Below are 26,356 nucleotides of genomic sequence, written 5' to 3'. Positions count from 1 at the left end.
CCCTCTAAAAGAGTAAGTTCATCTAAAAGAATTATGGTGCACTTGCTGAGTGAAGTACCTTGGCAATCAAATGCATTCTAGCTAGGTTTCAGACAAAGCACTTTTCCCAACAAGTTTTCCCCCTACCACAACCCCAGTTGTTTAAATACTTTGTTATTCCTTCAACATAATTAGTGCCAAGTGGTGGGAGTCAGCCATTGTGTATAATAAACCCAAATCACTGTCAGCTAAGAGCCCAGGGGGAGGTTTCTAAATGCATAAATAGGAGTTAGGGACCTAAATCTCATTGACTTTCAATGGGAGTTGGACTCTTAACAATGCTTTGACTATGAAAGTCTCCCCCTCAGCATTTTCTCCACAATACAGTGTGTTTGTGAGTAGTATTTGCAGTATTTTAAAAAGCTCCCAAATCACTTAGATGCTTTTGAAAATCCAACGCATCTTTATTAGATTATCCATACATGTACACTGTATTATGGAGGTGTCCATTCCAATCAATGGTTAAGACTGGAGTGAGTGTTTGCAATTAAAGTCACATTAAAACATCTCTCTTGTACTTTAATGATTAATGCCTATTTACCACACTAACTCTTCAGAGGACAATGGAGTTTTCCATTTATTTATTTTTGGTAAAGTATTTACTAATGTTTGCAAAGGAAGCTTTTGGAGAATTTCCTCTTGAAAGTCTCTCTCATTAATTCAGGTCCAAGTGGCTAAAGAACCACAAACGTCAAACTGCACACATAAGACATTCTCATAACTCCTCAGGGATAAGGTACATAAGTACACAACCACTCTTATTCCTTTCATTCCTCAATAATGTAACTGAACTTTCCAAAGAGAAACTGACACAACTGGCCAGATGCACCAACTACTTCTGTTCTCCAGTGCTACCTCCCTGCCCACAATACATAGCCCATTACCTTAGACTGCATCCTTCTCTGACCCTCCCTCATCCTGGCCTACTCAAGCTAGGCAATTGTTTCTAAATAGGGAGGAGAGGGCAGGATTCTCCACTGCTGTCAGTAGGAGCTGCTGAATGCTGAGCTCTTTTGAAAATCTTGCCCCAAATGTGGGTGCCAAGCAGTTGAAAATTTGGCCTCGCCTTCATCCTCCACTCCTCAAGCTATCAGTAACTGGGAGAGTTAACGAAGCTCTTACGGCGTACATTTACCTACACCTGTATATATACACACTTCTACAGAAGCCTGATGGGCAAAGTCTGAAATTACGTCTACATACTCTTCCAGAATAACAATGACAGGGGTACCATGAGGGATTGAATGAGCATGAACACTGACATCGCCATTAATGAACTAAGATTCACAAAGCCCCTGTGCTGTGAGGTAGATAAGTACTAGCATCCTGACAGGGAAATAAGACACAGGAAGTTTATTAAACCTATGAAAAATTCCTATATAGGATTAATAGAAAAATATTAACTTTCCATAAGTTTCGAAGCATCATATAGAAATATATTTTATACTGTAGTATGAATTCAGAATTTATTTATTTATTTATTTCAATTCAGTCTGGATTTAGCTGTTTTAAAAAAATTGTAAACTCTGTGTCGGACTGAGTCATAATCAAAAGTGAGTAGGAGCGGGGTTGCAACAAACGTTGCAAGTTTCATTCATAAAACTGGAAGTGAATTTCTGGGGTGTGGCTGTCCGAGTGAACTGGCTCACTACCACCCCTTGTGTGTGCATGATCTGAATGAACATAGCAGTTCTATAAGTGCAAATGTACAGCTAACAATGGGGAAATGAAATTTTTTCTTCCGTCTCAATTCTTCATCCCCCTCACAAACAAATATCTCCTCATACTTTTCTGCCACAGACCACAATGAAATGAAAACACAATCTATTTAATCAACATTTTTGTTCCTTTTCTTGTTTTTCCTCTATTCTCAGTGCCTATATACTATTGTGAGATGTGTTTTAGCAATGCTTATGGACAGATTGGATTTTTCATTCCTCTGTTCCCTTCTTTTTCTTTCCTACCATCTACTATTTTGATTCGGTCCTATAATTTCCATACTGTTTCCTTTATTTTCTCTGTCCCACCTGTCTAGTTTCCTTGCTTCCTCCCATCTGCCCCCATCTCTCTTCTCTCACTGCAGCCTAAGTGTCAGGAATATGGTATTTATCAGACAGCACTGAACTCCTCCACCCAGTTTCCAAGACATGGCCAACTCTAAAGTCCAGTACCTTCAGGCTTCTTTCTGTCTTGGTGGACAGTCGCTGAGACAGTATGCATCTTCCTGTGTTGAACACAGACCTGCTACCACACCAAACATAATGTCATGTTGTCCTGGATCACTGCCATGCCCTGGGATTACGGGATTGTTTAATTGTTAACATATTAAAGGAAAACAATAGTTTTGACGGGCATAGGATTAAGGACTTTGGATGAATTTCACCCCTGTGCACAGGGTTGGCACAAGACACATGCGCCATATAAGTCCCATTTCAGCCCCATTTTGAAAACTCATGCAAGACCCAAACACCACATAAAACCTCGAAATAGAGCTGAAATGGGACTTTTTTGGTGCACGGGCCCTGTGCACAGGGATGAATTTCACCCTTTGTGATTAATGTAGAACCTCAAAGTAATTCCAGGGTAAATTCTGACAGTTAAATGGGACACCAGTGCAGACAAAGGCGCTTTCATTGTCCTGAGTTCATTAGAGACAGGTCACTCTAAACTGATTAAAATGCTATTATTTTCTCACAAACGTGCATGTCAGCTCTATCCTCACTGGTCTCTACTACCACCCTTTTCCCCAAAGAACCCAATTCATGATTTACCTCTTTGTATTCAAATCCCTGTGTAACATCACCCCTCGCTTTCAATAAGTGATCTCTGTTCTTCTGACAGGCACAAATGCCAGGGCACTAATCAGATGGGAGGAGCTGCTGAAGAAGAGCAGTGTGATTGTTACTCCTTTCATCCTCCACTCTTCCTCTACATGTGTGTCAAATGACCCATGTTCATACTGACATATACATTATATATATGCCAACATGGTTCATTTAACATAATGTTTTGTTTTAAACCTGTTCTCCTCCTTCACAACAGCCCCTGAGAATGCGGCAGTCTGTGTTACCATTCCAAGCTCAAATCTGCTGAATTGGACTATTCACTTTTTCTTTTAAAATAGCGACATGGTACACCCTGGAGACTGACAGCCCATAGCCAAAGAACCTTTGTCCTTTTTTCAAAGGACCAATTTTGGCCAAATGTGTCAGGGTTACCTCACCATGGAAACAAACTTCCCTCCCAGCAACAAGAGATATGCAGAAAGCATGACTTCCATTCCATCCAAGTGCATTTCAGAAGCATGGAGCAGTAAACTAAGCTGTGCTCAAACTGCTTCTGCTGCAGGACTCACAGACAAGCTGTGGATATGCCAAAGACTTTGGCCAGTGTTTTTGTCACACTCTGAATTGTCCTGAATGACAACAGAGAGAATCCTAGGATGGATATCAGTAAGTGCAGGAGGAGTTAGGGATTTATTGCTGAATGAGTAACACAATGATCCTGGTAAATGGGGGGCAAATTTCTTTAATGAATTACTCTTCAAAACAACTGTAGGCACTGGATCTCTTCACTAGGATAAGAAAAAAGAAAAAGATCTTGCCTCACCCTGTGAAGACCGCCCTAGCTGTCAGGCCAGGAGGAAAGGGCTTTGTGTATTAAGAGGCAAGCAGAAAAAGTGCATGTCAGATGAGGGAAGCTGCATTTGAAGCTCATGGAGTACAAGGAGTTGCACATCATGCCGATCGGAAAGGACTCTGAACTTGCTACGCTGAAGCTAAGGGATGGTCTTTTCTTAGCTTGCTTTTGCTACCTTGCTGAAAAGGGAATATTTTTCAACAGAGCTGGTCAAATACTTCTGTAAATATTCATTAGACTTTTTAAATGAATTTGTTTTGACTGGTAATAGCTCACCTTAACTGATCACTCTCGTTATAGTGTGTATGGTAACACCCATTGTTTCATGTTCTGTGTATATAAAATCTCCCCACTGTATTTTCCACTGTATGCATCCGATGAAGTGCTTAGGCTCAAATACATTTGTTAGTCTCTAAGGTGCCACAAGTACTCCTGTTCTTTTGGTGGATACAGACTAACATGGCTACTACTCTGAAACCTGTTTTGACTATGTTCACACCCTTTTTGTGTTTGCTTTCCCCAAATATTCTAGCAATGAGTTTACTAACAGAACATTCACAGCAACAGTGGATTTTAAGAGAATATCAGAAACAAGACATAACCACAGGTATTTGCTCTGAAAACCTGATCCTCAGAGTTATGTACGTCCAATCATGGAACACAAATGCATCCTATGTTCTTGAATTTAAATTGATTCAGTCACCAATTCTATGGACGATATTGGAAATGAAGAACTTGGGCTTGATCCAAAACCCACTGAAGTCAATGGAAAGACTTTAATAAAGATGAAAGGCTGCATGCACCATTACCAACGCTTTGGCCAATCCAATCAACCTAAAAAAATCTGTTTAGAGACACACTCATGCCATGGTGCATCTAAAATCACCAAGTCTTATTTTCCTACATTCTGATAACAGAGATTTCTACAGATTTCAACTCTCACATTTTTATAAACTAAAGAAATAAAAGTCCTTTTTATGAAAATTTGAACGGTACTCGGTTTCAGTGTAGTTCCATCCGCTGCAGCAGTATTACTGAACAGTGCCACTGCTATAACTGAGTCTCGCATCTGGCCTTTTGTTAGTCAAGTGTCAGTCCAGGGTTACAGTCAAGATCCAAACAAAGTCAACAGAGTCAGACTGAAAATAAGACTTTATTTTTTTTTTTTAAAACGAGGGAGGGTAATTAAGTATTGGAACAGCTTGCCAGGGGTTGTGGTGGGTTGTTCATCACTGGCAATTTTAAAATCAAGATTGGATGTTTTACTAAAAGGTATTCTCTAATTAAACAGAAAAATGTTTCAGGGAAGTCCTATGGTCTGTGTTATACAGGTGGTCAGACTAGATGATCACAGTGGTTCCTTTTGGCCTTAGAATCTACAAACTGAGAGTTAATTGGCCAGATTCTTAGCTAGTGTACATGGGCATAGCTGTGTTAACTTCAATGGAACAACACCAATTCAACTGGAGATCTGGCCCAATACTGGAAAACTTGACATGATCATATCCATAGGAGTACATATGAGGGGAGTCTTGCCTTGTTCTATTGAAACTAATTGCACATGAGGATGAGTGTCCCCTGAGTACTGCAAAAATTTGTAACAAAAACTATTATGGTTCATTGCTGAAAAAAAAAATTCATGTAATGCACTGAATTCTCATCTCACACTTCAGACACTGACTGGTTGACATAGCGGCAGAATTTCAACTCCAATAGGCTTGAATTAGTTTCCAGGCAAAGAGGCAGAAATCAAAGGGGAAGGGATTTATAGAGTTTCTCTGGGTTTTTGTCAAAGTTTCTTCTCCTGACTGGTCCAGAGAGAAAGGGCTTAGCTGCAATTTCAACCTCGGTTATTTTCTAACTTGTTACTGAATAAATTCTGGACTTGGCTACATAAGTCAAGGTAAATTTTACTACATTTACGATTTAGATCTTCTCTGAGTGTGTGTATTGGTCTGTAGCCTTTGGGTATACTCAGGGCAGATGCGTGTGGGATAGCTGCTTTGTCAAAACCAATGCTAAATACATTTCTTTTCAGAATTTGCAAAGGGGAACACACTGGTAATGCAACTTTTTTTTTTCCTTCATCTTTCTTCCACTTCTGTCAGCACAATGTCCAAAATGCCCAATCTAGTAAGAAGATTATTTTGGAAGAAGGTTAAATATACCAGGCCTGATTCTGATCCAAATTACTTTGGGTTTTGACAGTGGTATGATTTCACTGGAGTTGCTCCCAGTTATATTGGTACATGTGAGATCAGAATCAAGCTCAATAATTAGTTATGTTCTAAACGGAGAACTTTTGCAGGAGGCTTGAAATATATGATGTGTGTTTCATGGAACAGAAATAAAAAGGGATTAACAAATTACAGCTGAATCATTACAGGACCCAAACAGTTACAGAGGATGATCCATGTAGATCTTGTCTGTAAAGTTTTCCATGCATTAGCAACTTGTTCTGTTCTACAGTCCTATAACAGAGTCAATGCAGCCATGGCAACGACTTAGAAACTAGCAAACACTCTTTGCTCCTCCAGATTTATATAAGACTCTCCAATTGATTTTTTTTCCATCTTTTTTATATAGATCCAAACTCTCACTCTCTCTCCCTCTCCTTCCCTTTCTTTCCACTTTCCTACCTATTCATAGACACACATACCCTATTCCCACTGCACTCACAGAACACTGAGAAAGTTAGGAAGGGAAGACAGAGAGGTCAAGATTTAACCTTTATTGCTTTTCATACAACTATCAACCCTTGTTTGATGTGCTGGCATCAAAACTCCCCCACATTTTATTTCTTCTAAAGACAAAGACCAACTGCACTGAGATATCACCAGTGATAATTTCTTGGGACAGCTTTTCTGCAGTCAATTAGCAAGGGGTGTTGCAGAAAACATTGCATCCTTGCTACTCCCTTAGGAAGAGGCTAAATATGTCAGTGCTGTATCATGGCTGAGTTCCACTGGCCCAAAGCCCATGAACTCTGAATAGTCATAGTGATTCAGTGCAACTTAACAGAATTAAACTAATTCTCTTCCCCCCTCCTATGGGTCTCTATTTATAGGAATTTCCTTTAGTTGTCCTTAGATAATTAGGGCTTGATTCCACTCCCATGGAAGTCAATGGCAAAACACCCAGTCATGCAAAGTTGAGCTGTATTTTATATTATATTATATAAAAAATGGAAGCATCTTTCTGCATGTATCAAGAGTTTCCAGTTCATCAGTGATTAACCCAGCAGGAGGATCCATTCCACTGCTGGTATAGTTACTTTGTTTAATTTACATATTTCTTGATATCTCTTGCATCTGATTCTTTGGACATTTCATTACATGTCTTGGGAAATGCTTGGAATCTTTATGACTGTTCAAATGATAAATGAAAATGTTCTGGAATCTCAACATTTGTGGCTGATACAGATATTTATAACTGTGTTCCACCGAACAAAGATCTTTATACCTTGAGATGATCCTCCAATTTACTATTAGAGCCCTGAGATTCCCACTTATGATCCTCTAACCTTGGGGCCCCATGTCATTTCTACTACATCAAGCAAATCTCATGCCTCCTATAAATGCTATGGGGATTCGTGAGACATAGCATTACAGGAGACTTCACCTCTCACATCTCCCTCTGGTAGCCCACTCCCAGCGGGTCTCTTCCCCAGACTCCCTTGCTGGGTCTTCTTTAGCTCAGCTCTTAAGCCAACTCACACAACAGTCCAGTCCCTTTGTGGGCTTCAGCTGTAAGCTAATATAGGGTCCTTCACCCCACCTAGAGCTTGACGAAACAAAAAGATCCTTCACCCCACTGAGATCAACTGCAATTCTTCCCCCTTATTAGGGTGCTAATTCCCCCAGGCTCTGTTTTGCTCAGAGTCCAAGTATTACTTAAGTTGGCCTTACACACCTCTTTTTTTTTTTTTTTTTTTTTGTGCTCATCACAGACCCTAGCTCAGAGATCCTCTCCACTCTAAGCCCCCCAGTTTTAACCCTGCTCCTGGAGCTTTGTTTTCTTGACCACAGCTAATTCCAAACTACTTCCTCTAAGCCCTTCTCAGAGAGTAGAAATTCTGCTTCTCCCTCTTCTGAGGGCCCAGCTCTATTTAAGCAGTGCTCACCTTCCTCCACCACCACAGCTGGGGGTCAGTCTTTCCAATTAAGCCCCATTACACTCAGCTGGGGTCACTCATTAGCCTCATGTTGCTAGCTCATCAGTTAGGCTGAGCGAGAACTGCTTAGTCTCTTGGGCAAGGCTGTACCCAGGTTGTTTCAAAGGGCCGGCCAGTCAATGACAGTGCCCTGCAGCAGAGGGCAGATGGAATGAAGTTGCTATGTATTTCTCCTTCCCTTGCTTCTGTAAACTATGCTGAATAACAACAGCATTCCAGGGGCCCTACTGCAGATTCAGTTTTGATGATAGATAAGAAGTCTGTGTGATGATATTTCAGCTTGATCTCCCAAGCTGCACTACCTCCCTCAAGGTAGGACCATGAGTGGAGAAATATATTGTTTTCCTTTACTGATTTTGGAGGACACTAACCTGAAGAATCTACCATGTTTGCCAGACTCAAACTTCAGATACTTTATCAGCTGGGGGGAAAAGGCAGTTTTTTGGGTTCTGCCACAGCAAAAAGTTTGAGGCTTGAAACACCACCAGAAATATCAAGTACAAACTGAGTGTTACCTTATTATTATTTATTGTCATGTTTATTTGCCAGAGTGTTCTGGGCACTTTACAGAGATATTAAATGACAAGGATACTGCCCAAAGACAATAGGCCAAAACCCTCAAAGGTATTTAGGTGGCTAACTCCCATTGAAATTGATGGTTGTTTGGTGCCTAAATACCTGAGAGGATCTGGGCCTTACAGTTTAATGTGCTGATCCTGCAAAGGCTTATGCTTAACTTTATATGCATTAACTTGCTTAACTTTATATGCATTATTAGGCCCAATTAGATTTGCAGTACGTAAAATTAAGCACCTGCATAAGACTTTATAGCATAAAGGTTTAAAGACCCAGTCCCAAAAACACTTATATACATGAATATACTCATGTGGCTAATCCCATTGGCCACTCACATGTGTAAAGTCACTAGTGTGCATAATGGTTTGCAGGACCAGGCCCTAATTTTTAGCTACGGTGGAATGATCAGGTGACAGATGGTAATTGCGGAAGAGGTGAGGTCAAACAAGAATTCAGATAGTAAGGTCATGCTGTGAGTCAGTTTGGTAGGCAGGTGAGGGGTTGTTTTTACATACATATTTATATGAACTCATGCTCACAGGCCCTGCTTTCCTAGCCTGCTTTCACTTTGCTGGTGGTGTTCCTGTTAACACAGCATTATGATTGTCTGTATTGTTGTAGCATCCGAAGGCCCCAGTCAGGATCAGAATCGCATTTTGCTAGGCCATGGACACACATATATATAATGGAAATGTTGTCCCTACCCCTAAAACACTTCCTAAGACCCCAGTCCTGCAATGTCATCTGTGCTGGCAGACTGCTGCACCCACTGACTTTAATGCAGGTGTGGGACTAAGTGTCTGATGAGAGAAACAACAGACAGATACAGCCAACAGACAGGGGAGCACAAGGCAAAAGTGCAGTCATAACTATTACTGTAATCAGCACTGGTCACAGCACACCAGCTGTCTAGTCATTGGTGTGTATTTTGTAGATATCACGGCCAAGGTGAGAGTTACATTTTACATATACATTGTTTGTCCACATTAGAAAGGAGCTCAAGCTACAGAGTTTAGATATGAACTTTCCCAAAGTTTAGAGCAGCTCTGAGCTGCACTTTTGGTTCAGCCCATTTTAGGGATAGGGAACAAATGCAGAATTTGAAGTGTAGGGTGTGTGAGCATGCATATGTATGTGTATAAATTCAGGGTTTGGGCCTATCTTGAGTATCTATCAAACTCTCGAGCAGAGATTGTATCATTTATGCCACAGCCCTCCGTGGGGGATAGTCTGGCTCTATATCACCCAGGAACAAAGAAGAACCACTTAGATTGGGCCTCAAGCAGGCAGATGGTGCCCCAAGCAAATAGAAAGTATAGGGGCAGATTCTGTGCTGTGTGTCCACCCCCAGGGTAATGTAGAGCAGCCCCCCTAGCTGCTCTAACCTATAGCAGTCTTGTCTGGGCTGCCTAATGGCTGCTTTGTAGCCCAGAATCCTGTGTAATGGAAAGTGGTGCATATATGCCCCATCTTGCCCCGATCTGTCCCCTCCAACCCTGCCTAGGCATACCTCCTACACTGAAGATTGCAAGAAGAAATAACTGAGTTGCTTACGTCAGCAGTACCTAGCCTGTTCTGTGCCAGGGTAATTTTCTCACAGCCCTTAGCAGCACCTTTACAGCCTTTATATGCAACAGGAATGATCCACAGGCGCTGTCACAAGGCCAGAATCAGCTCCACAGTATCTGCTATTGTTGGAACCTCTTGCACAGCTGCGCAAGAGTGGAGAGGAGTCTTCTTGTCGGCCTCTGCCCTGTGAGGCCAAGGAAAAGTCATTCACAGTCAGGCCCCTGGCTGGCAATCCAGTTAGCTAATCCTTATTACAGGATAGAAAATGTTATTGTTTGCACATTGAGCAACCAAAGTGGGCTGTAAACACCCAACCAACGAGTGGTTTAAAAACTATTGATCAGTCAGTGATTTCACACATTCTTTCACCCACTTTCTCCACATAAAGACAAATGGCTGATTACAGGCCAGGGTGAACACTAACTCAGGGTTCGGTATCACGTCCTCTCCCATCTTATGCTGCATCCCTCACTCACACCGGCCATCTTTATTCATGTCAGCAGTCCCACTGATGTCACTGTGAGTATTCATGTGAGTCAGGCCGACTCAGGTATGGAAGGGTTGCAGGATCCAGCCTTGGCATAGTTTCATGTTGCCCAGTGTACCTGGTTCTGACTGGATGAAGTGCATGAAAGCATCATTGGCTTCATCTCAGCTCTTTAACTCCTCTATGTGGAGGATTTTACTGAGAAATGGCCATTACGGATTGATTAATCGATTGATTAATTAGCAGCACCATCATAGCAATGTCAAAAGAAGCCAAAAAGTATTTTTCCATTTTAAACTGAGCTGTATGATTACCCCAAGAGCCCAGTGTTATATAATCCAGTCAAGCAGTGCCTGCTTTAGATTTAAGAAGAAAAACCCAAAATGTCTTCCCTTTTCAGAAACAAGGAAAAGATTTTTTATTGGTGTTTCTTTCTCTACCCCACAAGCAGAGATATTGTTACTATTTCATTTTGCTAGTCCAAAAATTTTAGCTGTTTATTCTGCTGTGCATAGCAGGGGCTCACTGTAGTCATAGCAATGGAAGAGTAGAGAGAGAGAGAGTTCCACTGGGCACTCAGAAGAGCTGGACTAACAATACAGCCCATGAGGCCCCCCCAGGACCCAACCCTGTATTCCTTCACACACCGTATTGTAAAAGAACTGGGCCAAAGTGGCTACTGGCATAAGCAGGCACAACTCCATTAAAATCACACACTACTAGACTCTGTGGACTTTGTGGCTTTTGATTTGTGTTCCCCACCCCCAACTGCCCTCCACCTACCCAAATGTCCACTAAATTTTTTGCATCAGACAGCTTCAAATAGTTATAACCAAACCTTGACACACTTTTTCTGAAAGAAAACCTCCAAATTCCACCATTCTCGAGTTTATATTTGTCCTTTTAGAGACCTGGAAAACATGAAGACTGTGACTTTCTTCATTTGCCTTGTGGGATCAGCTTTTGCTATTCCGGTAAGTTCTCTTCAATCAATCACTTACCATGCATTTGAATTTTCATGTATGGAGATCATTGTGCTCTAGTGTCTCCCAGTGACTTGTTAAAGATTTTGTTTATATGCAGGTTTTAATCCCATTTTCTATTGTAGACCTATCCCTTAATGTACAAACTTGGAATCCATGGGCAGAAAAATTCAGAAAAGGTATTTGTTTCTTCTTCTTTAAGTACCAGACTACAACATAATACTGAGTTCCAATACATGAAACACATTTCTGTATATGTATTTGTTTGCAGGTTCATTTAGGTCAAGTAGTTCCCTCACGTGAATTACTATGAAACTCCTCACCCTTCACATGTCAGTTAGCCAATGGCAGAAAAGCATGCTCAAAGATCCTGATAAGATCTCTTATGCATCCTAAAAGCTGTTTTCATAGCATTTGAGAAATTCCCAACTCATTAATAAATTTAAACATTATATCTGTGTATTTATTGTAGAAAATAGTGGGTCAAACTAAGGGTCAAATCCTGGTTGCCTTACCCACACACCCCGGTAAAGCTAGCAGGATTTCGGCCCAACTGGGAAACTATTATATGAACAATCATATAAGGGAGACTCTGAAAGGTATCATAACAGTTACTGTACATGAAAATGTCATTTTGATCTAACGTAGCTTTTACTGCTCATTGTTCGTACTTGAAACAGGTGAGTCTAATCGAAGACGGGCAGAATGCTGCTGTTGAGCTAGACCCTCCTCTGGTGTCAGTGGACACCGATTGAAGCTCAGTCTCATGTTTTCATATTTAGAGAGGGGCCCAAACCAGACCTCTGTCTCTTACTCCCCTACCCTCTGAACTTCGGTGGTTCAGAAGGAAATGGAGCCTGGAGCCTGTGATGTTTTGTAAAAAAAAAAAAAAACACAAATTTTTCTAGAACCAAATGCAAAATCCAGCCTCCCTCTGCCTACCTTTTGTTATAATGAGTTACGTCCTGCTCCTAACAGGTTTCCAGGTAAGTTACCTACCATTACACATGGTGCTCTGGATTGTTTTATAGGTTATAAAGGCGGGCGGGGGGTGAGAAATGACTTTTACTATTTCATAATGTATCCATCAGAACAATTTACAGTATAACTAATTTTTTTCAGATAAATTTCAGGTTCATGCCAGACAATTCCCAGGCTGTAACTGTCTCTGAGAAACAACATATAGAGAAGACATTGACAGCAGGACAAAATATTGCAGTACCAATACTGGGTGATTCACTAGTTGCAAGCAAATACACAACATTTATAGAAGGCCAGTTGCCCTCTGCTAATAGTTAATTGCAGGTACATTTCCTAAATCAGCTATTTGTTTTCACATAACCCAAAAGTTCCCATATGGTTCCTTTAGAAATTGTTAAGCTAAAAACATATACAGAGAGTGTTGTAATTAATGTTGTACAAAAAGGTGAAAAGATGTTAATGACATTCATGAAACATTGCCCTAATTTTGTCTTGACCATTTTGCAACATAGATATTTTGCTTTTTATTCAACTTTTGCAAGATAACCAGTTTACAGTCAAAATATGCAAAAATGCATGTGCAAATTTTTGCAGTTTAATACCAAAAGATTTTGACTCAAAAATAGTATGTTTGAGGAAAGATGTACTTATTCCCCACTTAAAAATAGAATTGTGAATTTCATTTTGAATATTTCATACAGAAATATTGTATATCAGAAGGTGCATTGGGTTAGAGGGAAATGCTAATGAAATATTTTTTATACCAGCTTGGCTTTACAAAATAGAATGCAGTTGACTCACACACAGTCCTATAGCATTAAGTGTTCATTATAAAATGGTCCCAATCCTGTACCCACAGAAGTCAATGGGAGTGTTTTGCCAGTAGCTTAGGCATTTGTAAATACAGTAATCCCATGCACATGAGTAATCCATTGAGGGCAATGAAGTCTGGGCTTGAAATAGGATCAGGGTCAAGCTCTATGATTTGATCAGCAAACCTCTGAAGGTCTGGAGACTTGGTTCACAAAAACATAAAGAGTTCTACATGTTAATGTGAATGTTCTGCAACCTCCTTTACTTGTAATTCTTTAGCAGTCACTGACTCTGACCCCTGCCAACAGAAGAAAGTTCCCTATTGCAGGGCTGTAGGGAAGATAATTGAGAGCGACCAACATCTTAAATTTCCCTCATGGCCTTCTCTCAGCTCCTTACTTTCCCTGTCTGGTAGGTAGATGGAAGGAGATGGGTGGGATCCTTAAACCATACTTTTTTCAACTTAAAAAGGTCCAATGTTGGTTCAGTTCAATGTAGAGTAAAAAACTTTAGGTCAGTTCTGATATTCAACCATTCCTCCCACTCCCATTCTTGGGTCCCACACTTACATGAGGCTTGATCCTCCAATTTTGCCATTGTCTTCATTGGTTGTAGGATCATCCCCCCAGTGCACACATTGATGCTCACAGCTGGTTTTGGTAAGGTATTGCTGGTGCCATCAAATCAAATGGGACTCCTGCTTACGTCAGCAAGGAAGCAGAGCTGTATCGCTGTCATATAGGATAGATATGGTGATCCTGAAATGATAATGCACAGTTACTGCCCAGGAACTACACAGGAAGATACCTAGTCAAGTATTTTAATCTCCTCTCTTCCCATTATCCTCTCTTCCCAACCTGCCTGTTGAACATTTCTTCCAATGCTATTATTGCTAGCACAATATTTATCTTCTAGGATAACTGATCATTACAGCTGACAATGTTTGCAAATACAGGTGCCTAATGTTAGTCAATATTTAGGCACCTAAGCTGAGATTTCCAAAGGAGCCTAAATGAGTCAGAGATCTAACACCTCTATCAAGTCTCAGTAGGATTTAGGTGTCTAACTCCATTGGAAATCCCAGCCCCAAATAAAAATGGGTTGATTGTCAAACTTACTGAGCACCCACAAATCCACTGATGTCACAGGATGTTCCACTAATTTATGCACGGATACATTTCATCCTGTATATTAATCGAGTGAAAATAGCATATTAAATATTGACTTGGAAATACAGTTATAAAATGAAATCTTTATTATACTGTTCAATAAACATGCATTTTTCTTTGGAAGGTTCGAGATACTTCTGAATCTTCAAAGAAGAAAAACACAGAGTCTGAGCAGTATATGAACAGCAATGATGATTTATTCTCAATTCAGGGCAGCAGTGACAGGGAGGAGCACACATTGATGATGGATGATGAAGACAAGGATGAGTGTAGGACAGCTATCAATCAGGACAGAAACAGTAGTGAGCATCAAGTGAAACTAGTCTAGGGCGTATTCACTACCTTGCTCAGAACATGGGTGTAATGCTGGCTTCTGACAGTCAGGAGAATGTCTTTGAGAGAAGCAGCAGCCATCAATCTAACTGTGAGCATTATCAGTTCAAGAATGATGTTCAGAAAAGCAATACGGCTAGCGATGATCAGGAAAACCCAGGGCAGGGTCTCACAGTTGGTCAGGAACAAGACACATGGAAATATAATAAAAATCCCATTGGACTATTTGAAAACAACAGTGAAGGTGGTGAAGAAATGGAGGAGGACAAGGAGGAAGAGACAGAGAAATGGGCTGAAACTGGCTACCAAGACAGGAGGCAAAAAGCCCACGTGAAAATTCAAGAGGATCTCTACAGGAGTGAGCAGAATAAAGATAGCAGCCAATCTGATGCAATGCTGAGAGATGCCAGTCAGCCTCTCCAGATAATTAAGAGGCAGGATGAGGAATTTGAAGAGGCTGACCAAAAAGAAGAAGAGGAGGGATAATACCCCAGCACAGTCCCATAAATGAGAAGAGGTGACTATCTCACCAAAAAGTACTGAACAAGATCAGAATGCTGAATGGCAAAGCCAGGAGGATGAAGATAGGTTCCAAGATAGTACCCAGAGCATTAGTGACCACGAGGAAGTGGTGAAAAGACTGAATCCACAAAAAGCTGCTGCATGTATGGAGGCCAGCAATGTTGAGGACAACAGTGATGATAACAATGATGATGATTCTAATAATGATGCTGACAGTGATGAAGATGATTTCAACAAAAGCCAGAAGAAAGCAGCCTACCACAAGGGTGAATGAATTCAGAGTACTGATCACAGAAGCATCAGTTCTGAGGAGCCGGGGGGAAGGAAAGGATGAAGATGAAAGTGTGGTGACGAATGAGACAGAGGATGACCAAAATGTCAACATTAAACACCTCATTCACTTTGAACAAGATTATTATAGTCATGAGCCAGCCATTTCTGACAGTGAGGAACATGAGAAAATAATCAGCCTTGTGCAAAGGAGGGTGAACACAATGGAATCCGAAGATAATGTAAGTGTCTTTAAAAAGATGGGTGATAAAAAAGTAAAGCTGTAGCCAAACTTAAGTCCAAGAGAGTTCATAAATTACATAAACAGGGTTCTTTATCCAAATCTTCCTTTTCACATAAATGGGATATATTTCACCCTAGTTTACACAAGCAATCTTCAATTTGAACATTTACTTTAATGATCTGATTGGACTAGTAGTACCAGAACACTATACATTTGTGTATTTCCAGTGTTTTTTGAGAGTCAGGTCTTCATTGTGAACATATATAGTGAATTTCAACCAGGATACCAATCTAACACCCGTCTGTAAAACGTCTGCTCTGTGCATTAGGCTTAAATCAATGTCCTAAAAAATAAGCCACTGCTGTTTACTAGATGTAAACATGTGGCTCAGAGAGAGAGAATGATTCGAAAAGGCATCTGCTGTCCCTCTCTAATTGCTCTGTGAATGCTTTGCAGTTTTTGTTGTTTACAATTTATTTTAAGATTAGACTGTCCTCATATTATATGTAACAATCCTTTATTTTCCCTGGTGTCTGTAGCATAAGAACATAGCTGATCCACTACAAGTTTTTATTATTGGTTAACTCTTGATACATTTGTATTCATCTATAAAGGAAGATATAGTCTAAGCACAAACAAATATTATACAATAGTTACACAGGTTTACTTTTCATTTTTAAGTATTATACTTGTATATAAATTAGATATAGCCCCTCAGCTCCTGACAAGTTGTATGAGGGCACTTGGTGTCACAAAGGTTGGGCACCTCTGGTATAGACTCTTAGAGCCCCCCTCTTAACTTGTAGCCCAGTGGTTAGGATACTCACTAAGAGGTGGGTGACCACTGGTTTATGATCCCCATCCATCAGAGCGGGAGAAGGAATTTTATCTGGAATCTGCCACCACTGGGCTCTGAGATACTTTGATGTGGGGCACCCTCCATCTCTCCTGTGGAAGCTGTTCCACTTTGGAGCAGGGGGACTGGATCCTGGATCTCCCATGTGAGGGCTCTAACCACCAGGCTACACAGTTATTCCCATTGCTATTTTTAGCCATGCCAGCTAGATTAAAGCTAGTGCAGGTATGTCTACTCAAGCTGAAATCACACCTTCAACTGCAGTGTAGAAATACCCTATGACCCCGATCGTGTAAACACTATGTATATGCTCAACTTTAGACATAGGAGTCATCCTCTGAATAGGTCCTATGAAGTCAATGGGACTTCTAATATGCTTAAAATTAAGCATAGGTTTAAGCATTTGCAGAATTAAGCCAAAGACAGAAGGGGCAAATTTTTCAGGCAAAAATACTTATTGGTGCAATTCTGTGCTCATAATTATATTTGATGGTAGTTTAATTTACACAGACACCTAAGCAACTGTCTTACATAGATAATCAGGGAACTGGGCATCCAAGTAACCTAAAGTGTGATTGTAAATAGCTGCAAGCACAAAATTACAATGGCATTCCCAATTTTACATCACAAAAATAGATGCCAATTTAAGGTTGAGCTGAAAATTTGCTTGTAAGACTCAGACTTTGCTTGGAGATGCTTGAATCTGGGGACTTAATACACCTCTTGAATCCTTTGTGACTAGAATCCTTTGTGGTTTGTAACAGACATTCCTCCTTGCACGGACTATGAAGTGGACCAGTTCCCTCTCCAGATGAGAGACTGGCTCAAGAACATCCTCATGCAGCTCTATGAGCGTGATCTGGACAGGTCTGGATTTCTATCTGACAAACAGAGGAGTAAAGCGAGTAATTAGTATCAAATAAAACACAGCTGCAGTCATGTCACTTGAGCTGGGCAAATCATGTGTGACACATAATTAACTTAATAAACATTGCCCCTTTTTTCTGTTAGCGAAATGTCTCCAGACAGTTTGGGATTTTTTGTGAATAATTCTTAGTCTGTGGATTGGTTGTGTGAAGTTCTTTGTGACTATTCAGTACATGAAATTCAGAATGTGAGCTGTATGTTTTCATTAGATACCCAGGTTACATGATACATTTCTCTTCCCCAGCTAAATAACTGTAACTCTTCCAAGTTTTTGGTGCAAAGTTCTTGATTTTTGGTGCAAATTCTCACTTTTACAAGTTCAAAATCTGCTTTCCATGAATAATCCCCAATATTTGCATCAATTTGTTCTTTCCAAAGAAATTCCTGCCATGATACTCAGAGCACATGACACAAAAGACTGGGCAAATACAATCAGTGCAAAAGTTAATTTAAAATTGGATTGAATAATCATGGGAAATTGTTTGTGGAACTCATCCAGAACTATACAGTAATAATTTACAATTAAACAAAACCAGTATTCATTAATGATACGTTTGAGAACTATGAAACTGCAAGGTGCTGTTGACATTCATTGTTCGTTAGAGATGGAGAGAGCTATTTCAACTATCCTGTATAATTGCATTGCTCTACCACTGGAGGTTACAGAGAATTAGTATGGGGTAAGGATGTTATTCCAGTGGGTCTATTCCAGTTCTATTAATGATATCATTGCACCATCTTCTGGCCGGTTAATGATTTATGCGACAAGAGTTGGTGGCCACCGTCTAGTTCCCAGTGGAGAGGGGTCGTCATCACTAGAAGTGCCACCATAATTGGCAACCTTGCTGGCAGGCTCAACAGAGAAGCCAAGGACTAAACTGGTGCGAACACTGAGTTACTTTCTAGGTGTTTGCTCCTGCAAGATGCTGAACATCTCTTGCAAGGTGCTGCTGAGCACCTACAATTCTGAGTGAAAACTGGAGATACTCCACACCTTGTAGGATTCAGCTCTAAAACCATGGAGACTGTGGCCAGATTCTCAAACGCACTACTGCCACTTTGTGTTGCTCAGAAGGTGCAAAGTGGAGAGACGCTGGCCTTAGCTAGCCAATGGATGATTCCTGTTGCATAGGGGATACAACTTCATTGGCATACAACTGACAAGACTGGCAGAGCCCTCTCCTGTGCCAGCTGCCCCTTTCCCCAACATATGACAGGTTTCAGAGTAACAGCCGTGTTAGTCTGTATTCGCAAAAAGAAAAGGAGTACTTGTGGCACCTTAGAGAAAAGAAGAAAAGGAGGACTTGTGGCACCTTAGAGACTAACCAATTTATTTGAGCATGAGCTTTCGTGAGCTACAGCTCACTTCATCGGATGCATCCGATGAAGTGAGCTGTAGCTCACGAAAGCTCATGCTCAAATAAATTGGTTAGTCTCTAAGGTGCCACAAGTCCTCCTTTTCTTTTTTCCCCAACATAGTGGACGTGTCATGAGAGGAAAGTGAGTAGCCAGGATTTAGCATTGCAGAACGCTGCTGTGCCTATTCACCACTAAGTTACAGATCTTATACAGGTGAGATAAGTTAGATCAAGCTCCCAGTTGGGGCAGACTAGTGCGGGATTGAGGAGGCACCACCTGGTCCTTTCACTCTCTTCCCCCTCCACCCACTCAGCACATATATACAGACTCTGTAAAGCTGCCATAAACGAGCAGTCAAAGATTCTCTGGTACAGGGGAATCTTATGCTGGTGGCTGAACTAGCACCCAGCACACAGTAATGCGACATACAGCCACTTTATTTCCCAGCAACCCCTGTATCCTACACTGAGCACCTGGACCTGAAGATCAGGTGCTAGGATTTCAGGTTCAGCTCAGATAAGTATCCAAAGCTTATCTGAAATACCCATATTGCTTAGGTCTGAAGAAATGTGCTGGTAAACATGTAACGACAGGTTCTTTAGTGCAATTTCCAGCCACAAATACTGCAAAAGCACCTCTCTCGTGATATTTCAAAGATACGGGGGTGGAGAATGAGGATATGTGAATGTTATTCAGACTAGTTCTTCTGTCAGAAAACAACAATCAACTCCTTTATTGGTGTAGGTCAAGAAAATTTATCAGAATGAAAAACGTCTGATGGCTGGAGATCATCCAGTTGAGCTTCTGTTACATGACTTTGAGAAAAACTATCATATGTACGTGTACCCAGTGCACTGGCAGTTTAGCCAGCTTGATCGGCACCCTGGTGACAGGTAGAAACTGTTTCTGTGCTCAGTTCTGATTCATTTTTTAAGTCATGATTGTTCTACTTTACTATATATTTCAAAAAGTGCAACTATTCTCAACGGTATACATACTGGGCCAGATCCTCAGCTGGTGTAAATTGGCCTCTCTATCGTAACTTCTGTGGTGCATGTAAATGGGATCCTTCACCTCACAGACTTCCTCTGTATGATACTTGTCTGGTTTTACAAGGACACGGGATTTAGTCGCGAATACCCGCTACCCTCCCTAATTTCATAATAAATATATATATAGCACAATTATTGGATTACACAGAAAATATTAAGGGCCTAATCCTGGAACAAAAGCACCAAACTCACCTGGGTTGGATGTTAGTGAAGCTGTGAGAACAAGGGAGTAATCCACAGTGGTTTAGGCACCACTGACGTATTATTGGCTTATTTGTAGTTTCAAAGCTTATATGAACAGAATTATCGCAATATTAAAGATATACCAGTTTATTAAGATAGCTAATATTGGATATGCTTTTTATTATCTCCTTGTAACCTTGACATTCTTCACTGACCCTGATTTCTTACCTCCAGAAACAGAGATCATATGCTACCTTTATTTCCTGTCAGGTTATTGACGCACACAGAGCTTGCTCCTTTGCGAGCTTCTCTAGCTCCCATGGAACACTGCATCACTCGTTTTTTCCAGGAGCGAGATGCTGACAAGAATAAGCATGTCTCTTTGAAGGAGTGGCGCCATTGCTTTGGAATTAAAGAAGGTAAAGCCATAAGGCTGAAAGACAGATGGGTAGGGAGAACTGCTCCCTTCACTCTGGCCAGAACATCACGTTAGCTGTGTTCTGAGGTGAATGAAATGGCGTACAGGGATGATAGAACCTCACAAGATACAGCATTCTGTGTTGGTTCCAAAATCATGCAAAAGTTTTACATTAGGAGTAATTTCCAACTTATTTTCCAGTGGGTGAAATATCTAATCACATACACAGTGACCTAGCTGGTGCCATGCATGCAAGATCAGAGCAGCTCTATAGGTCTATATATAGACTATAGGTCAGAATCTTATTGATTTCCAATTTGTACCTATATAAACAAGAGAATTTGGCCTTTAAAGGCTGTTTAATGGTTGGCTGTTCAACCCCATGCCCCACTCTTTAAATTCCAGTCCAGTAGCAGATGCCTGCAGAGGCACTCTTGCTTTGGTATCTGTATTTTGGGTATCTGCAGTTGGTCGCAGTCAGGCTAAATATTGGATGCTCACGGCCTGATTCTCCACTCACAATTCCTCTCCTGTTTTACACTGGTCCATTAACTTCCTGATTCACACTGATTTAAGTGGAAGAAGAATCAGGCCTAGAATCAGAATCTGGTGCTCCATAACACACACATTTACAGCATGGCTCACTTTGCATATAATGTCTTGTTGGTGTCTTCTTCATCTCCATACACCTCTCTAGGAAATCTATCAGTGTTCAGTCAAAAAAACCTGCTTATTTTGGACCCTGCCTATTTCCTGCTGCAATGGTACTGCACTCCATTCTTCTGAAACCATTGACAGTATGGTTACTGTTTCATGTCCCTTACCTACAGTTTGGTCTCACTCATCTTTTTTATAGAAGAGTTTTCCAAAACACTATGTGTTGTTTCTTTCTAAATAAGAATAAGGGGTTCATCTGAGTTATGAATAAATGTTTTCCATTTAGAAATGTTCAGAGACTGAGCCACCTGAGCTTCAGTATTAAAATACTGACAGGATATGAAACTCAAAGATCTTTTTGGCCAGATTCCACATTAGACAAAGATGGGCAGCAGGATGCAAAGATCAGAAATGAAAAGAAACTGGATACGTTGCCGCCTCCTGCCTCCCCCTCAAAATACGGAGAGTCATTTTTAAAAAAAAATACTAAAAGTAGCAGTGAGATGTACATGTAAAAAAAAAACCCAAACATCTTTTCAGCAATAGCACTTGATTTTCCATAGGAGAAGCATAGTCATCTTTTAAAACTTGTCACAAACAGGTCCACAAACTCTTTGGGCCAGGTTCTCAGTTCCTGTTCCATGTGCTGCTCCAGAAAGCTGAAGGTTCCTCTGACATAGGGGACTCCCCATGTGAAATAAAGCCGAAGTAGATGGTTCTATACTATCTCCCTTTCTATAAAGGGGACATTCCCGTCCATGTCCTGAAATGGTGAGGGGAATGACTGAGGTCCCTTGTACTCTGGCAGTCTCCAAGTGGTGGAATGGTCTCAGTCCTAAAGGTGTAATTTACAGTAGCCCTGAGACTGCTGTAAGTAATGCAGTGGGCCATTTCAGTCCCACATCAGCCTGAGGACTGAGGAAAAAGAAAGCCAAGCCAACTTCCCCCCTTTCCTTGGTCCTGTATCAAGTGCAACTCGGCAAGACTCAGGGTCTTTTCTTCAGCACCTTCTAGACATGATCAATGCAGGTTGATTGTTTTGGTCAAGTCTCAGAAAAAGCCTTGTGTAGTATTAATGTCATATCTATATGACTTCATGTCCTTGCAGGGAGAGGGATCCATATAACAAGTCTTTTCTGCTGCTAACTACTATGATCACTTTATACTAAGAAGCCACTTCTATCTGGAACAGTAACCAGTTAAGCAGGAATAGCAATGTTACAGACTATTCCCTCATTTACAATATGATAGTAGGATTTCTGCTACAAAGAAGAAAATACCTGGGATTGAATGAATTTGTTCATACCCCTTTTAGCACCTCCCTGTTTTAGAAAGACTTATTGAGAGCTGGTTTTGAACAGAGCTTTACTTATCAATACACAGAGCTTTTTCTGTTCCTAAACTATTAGCAGCTGTTCCAATGACACCATCTACCAACCACAGTTCTGAGCAACAGGGGTGGGGATGAAGGTACTAAAGGAGTAATAGTCAATGGCATGTGCTGTTCCTAATGGTTCTGTTTGTCCTTTGTGGGTTGGGGTGTCCTTAGTGATTTTGAAAAGGCAAGAGATGATTACTGAACAACAAACACATTGGGAATATATTGCATAATGAGAAAGCAGCTTGATTAGAGAAGATATACGATGGATGACACCTCAATTTGATATGAGCATCTGTGTTTGTATAGAGGTGTGAATAAAATCGCCCAGCATCTGAGCCCTGTGAAACTTTAGAAAGAAAGTGCTGACTAGCTAATGATAATCCATTCATGATACAATCATGGGTCTTTCATATTAAAGGTTCAATCATGATGGTAACTTTTTTTCCTTCTTCTCTATTTCACAGAAGACATGGATGAAAACCTCCAGTTTTGAACCTAGCAAGACAGAGTTCCAACACCCTGTCCTCGTACCAGTCAAATCTGTGAAGCCATTATATTTCCATGATACTGATAGATTAACACTTTTGAACAGAAAGCTTACATAAAGATTTTTGTAGCTTGACAGGGTTACTCCCAAAGAAAAACAAACAAATAAAAATTCTAAATCAATGAACAGTAGCAGAATTAAAGAACTTCTTGCGTGACATATCTAAACATTTGTTTCCTGCCTGGAGTTTAACAATCCATAATATCTCTCTGTACACACAATAGAAAGATTTGTGCACATGATAGAACTGTTCAGCATACCGTTCTTCAAGTCAACACATATAGTGTGAATTGTGTGGTATACTGCAGAAAACTAGAAATAAGACAACTTTATTTTATTGTCAATGTACTGTATTGCTAGTTTCTTAATATTCTAAGAAAGAAAGCATGAAATAAAAGTGTGTTTGGATTTGTTATTTTTTTAAAACCTTGTTTAAAAGAACAGGCATCAGCACAAATGTTTAATTTAAGTATTATTTTAAACTAATCATGAGGTGAGAAGACAAAATATAGCATGCATTATGTTTCAAGTGACCTCTTTAAAAGTGTCATCACCATCACTTTAACTTTCTTCCTTAGCAGTTCAGCACCCCCAGAGGTGATCTGCCAGTTTTGGTCTGTACTGTACATTAACTCATGATATATATTTCTTTGACCAAGGTTAATAAAGCAGCAATCCTTACTGGGTTTTTTACCCTCCCTCATAAATGTAATAACTATAAAAGCCATTAAAACATGGCCTGCCTATAAAACAAAAACACAACAAAGTGTGAGGGTAATTCCTCTGTTTTGCCTGCAATCAGCAAAAATATTTATTAAAAAAAAAATGTAAGCAATAATCTGCCACCCCAAAAGGGTTCTTTTTGTCTTTCAAAACTTTAAAAAAAGTTGGTACCAGCTAACAAACAACCCAAAATACCATCTGTTGCACACAAAAAAAAGTGTTTTGTCTTTTATCTTGTGTTGTTTGTCTTATTGCTAGCATTGTTATATATTATGTTACAAAAAAAAACAACCTACTGCATTAACCAAAAAAAAAGCATTTTAACTATATTTACAAAAACAATATTGCAAAAAGGCAAAAATCAAAAAATTCTCATGTAGCAAACACCATATTAAAAAAAATTGGTTTTAAAGCAAAAATTATAAATACTATAAACCTAAAGGTAATTAAAAATAAATTAAGTTCCTTGTCACAACTTCAAAATAGTCTCATGCACAAGCAGGCAAATACCACTATAAACTTAGTACAAATAAATCTAAAAAAAATCTCAAGCATAAAATATGTGGCGGTGGCTAAACACCACCTCCTCGCTGCTATATAAACAAAAAAAACAATTAAAAAATAAAACTGTCTTAGCCATAAAATGTACTAAAATGCAAATTCTTAATTTAGCATCACTTAATGCTAAAGTGACACACAAAATGTTTTGGGTAAATCTAAAAATGTTCAGGTATTAACGCATCTTTTAAAACAATAAAAAAAATCCTTATTTAACACCTACAAATATTAATAAATGCAATATGTTTCCAGCATAATTAAGGCTAATTTGTTATTAGGTAAAATTATTATTAAAATTACTCACCAAAAATCTATAAAAAGAAAAATATAAAATGTAAGCCCGCTCCCAAAATTAACCATAAAATCCTTTTGGCTACCCCGGGTTATAAATCAATAAACTAAAAAAAAAAAAATTAAATACCCAAAAATGTACAAAATAAAGCCCTCAAAAATGGGTGTGCTTGAACCTACCTGTCACCACAAAACCATGTAGCAAAAATACCTCATTAAAAACATGTGCAAAACAAACTAAAAATGTAACGCGTTTTATACAACAAACAATGTGTATGTGTTACATCCTAAAAACAGTATTTAAAAAAAATACAAATATCAGTCAATAAATAAATGTAATGCCCGTGAATTATATACTAGCAATCACACATACTATCTACCAAAAATAAAAAAAGCACAAAGCACTATAACCACTGCCCCTGTTAATTTCTGTTACCCTTAGCCTAAATTAGAACAATCTAACTAAGCACTTGTTATCAAAAACAAAAATAACTCAATTTTTACAACATACACAAAAAAATATAAAAAAGTGTGTCGTTCAAATATTACATACAAATAAAAACATGCTAAAAATTGCTAAATCTAAAAAAAAAAAAAAAAAAAACCTAACAGCCTATCACTGGTACAACGTTTTTAAAGGCTGGTCCCCAACCTTTAAAAGCATATTATCTATTATGTTTCACCCATTATTAATTGTGTTAATATTGTCCTGTGTTTGCTTGGTAAAAATGTGTTGTATGTGCTATTAAACACAAAAAAGTTTGTTAAATTCCAACCACAAGTTTAATTGTCTCAATATATTGCTATAAAACAATAGTATAAAATATGACCCACTCAAAATTGTTCTTGAGGGGCCAAAAGGGGGACATATAGAAATAAAATTTTATGTTTGTATTTTGTATAATTTAAAATAAAAAATAATAATGTAGCATGTATTGGTATGTATTGGTGTATAATTTAATCACATCCTGCCAGCCACCCTTTTTAAATAGCAAAAAGGAACAGCCTAATGGGCCATTTGGTAAAAATGCATCAGCCAGAATCTGTGTCTGGCTGATTTTAAGGCAGTAACAAATGTTTTAAGGTCATTACCTTATTGTAGCCATAGCAATTTTAAAATAAATTTAAAAATGCCATAATTGTTTTCTTGTGCAATGCAACTTAATGTTCCTGTTTAAAATGTTCTGTGTAAATTAATTCTGTTTTATATGTAAATAAAAAATATGTGGGTAAAAAAAAAGTATAAAAGCTATCACTAAACCAAATATACACACACACACACAAACGCAAGGGCACCATAAGGCTGCAACACGCCCCTAGTAAAATGTCCAAAAAAGGCAAATTAACAACTTTAAAAATAAAACAAGCACCTATCAATAAAAAACAAAATAACTGTAATAAAAAATTTAAAAAAAACAATTAAAAAAAAACCAAGCACTCATCAAACAACAATTAATTACAGCATAACGGTGCAAAACTCATTGGTCCCAATAAAAAAAAAATCACTACATAAACAGGGTGCCTTGCCATAAAACTTTGGGTTCATCCTGCCAAGACTTCCTCAAAGCATCATGTCGTAACTGACAGAACCCAACTCCTTCCTAT

General features: G+C 39.4%; 1 protein-coding gene across 1 annotated transcript; it reads left to right on the top strand.

Annotated features, from left to right (window-relative positions):
* The first annotated feature begins 11,404 nt into the window (after positions 1–11,404).
* Positions 11,405–23,125, top strand: SPARCL1 (SPARC like 1). Its single transcript, XM_077814755.1, is given in 10 exon segments — positions 11,405–11,458; positions 11,593–11,646; positions 14,555–14,743; positions 14,815–15,243; positions 15,245–15,261; positions 15,334–15,551; positions 17,420–17,556; positions 19,686–19,834; positions 20,447–20,595; positions 23,097–23,125. Coding segments are annotated over 10 exon segments (1,425 nt in total).
* The last annotated feature ends 3,231 nt before the right edge of the window (positions 23,126–26,356 follow it).

This window comes from Eretmochelys imbricata, chromosome 4, assembly GCF_965152235.1.
Source record: "Eretmochelys imbricata isolate rEreImb1 chromosome 4, rEreImb1.hap1, whole genome shotgun sequence".
NCBI classification, from domain to species: Eukaryota; Metazoa; Chordata; order Testudines; family Cheloniidae; genus Eretmochelys; species Eretmochelys imbricata.
This window is presented reverse-complemented; position numbering and strand designations above follow the sequence as displayed.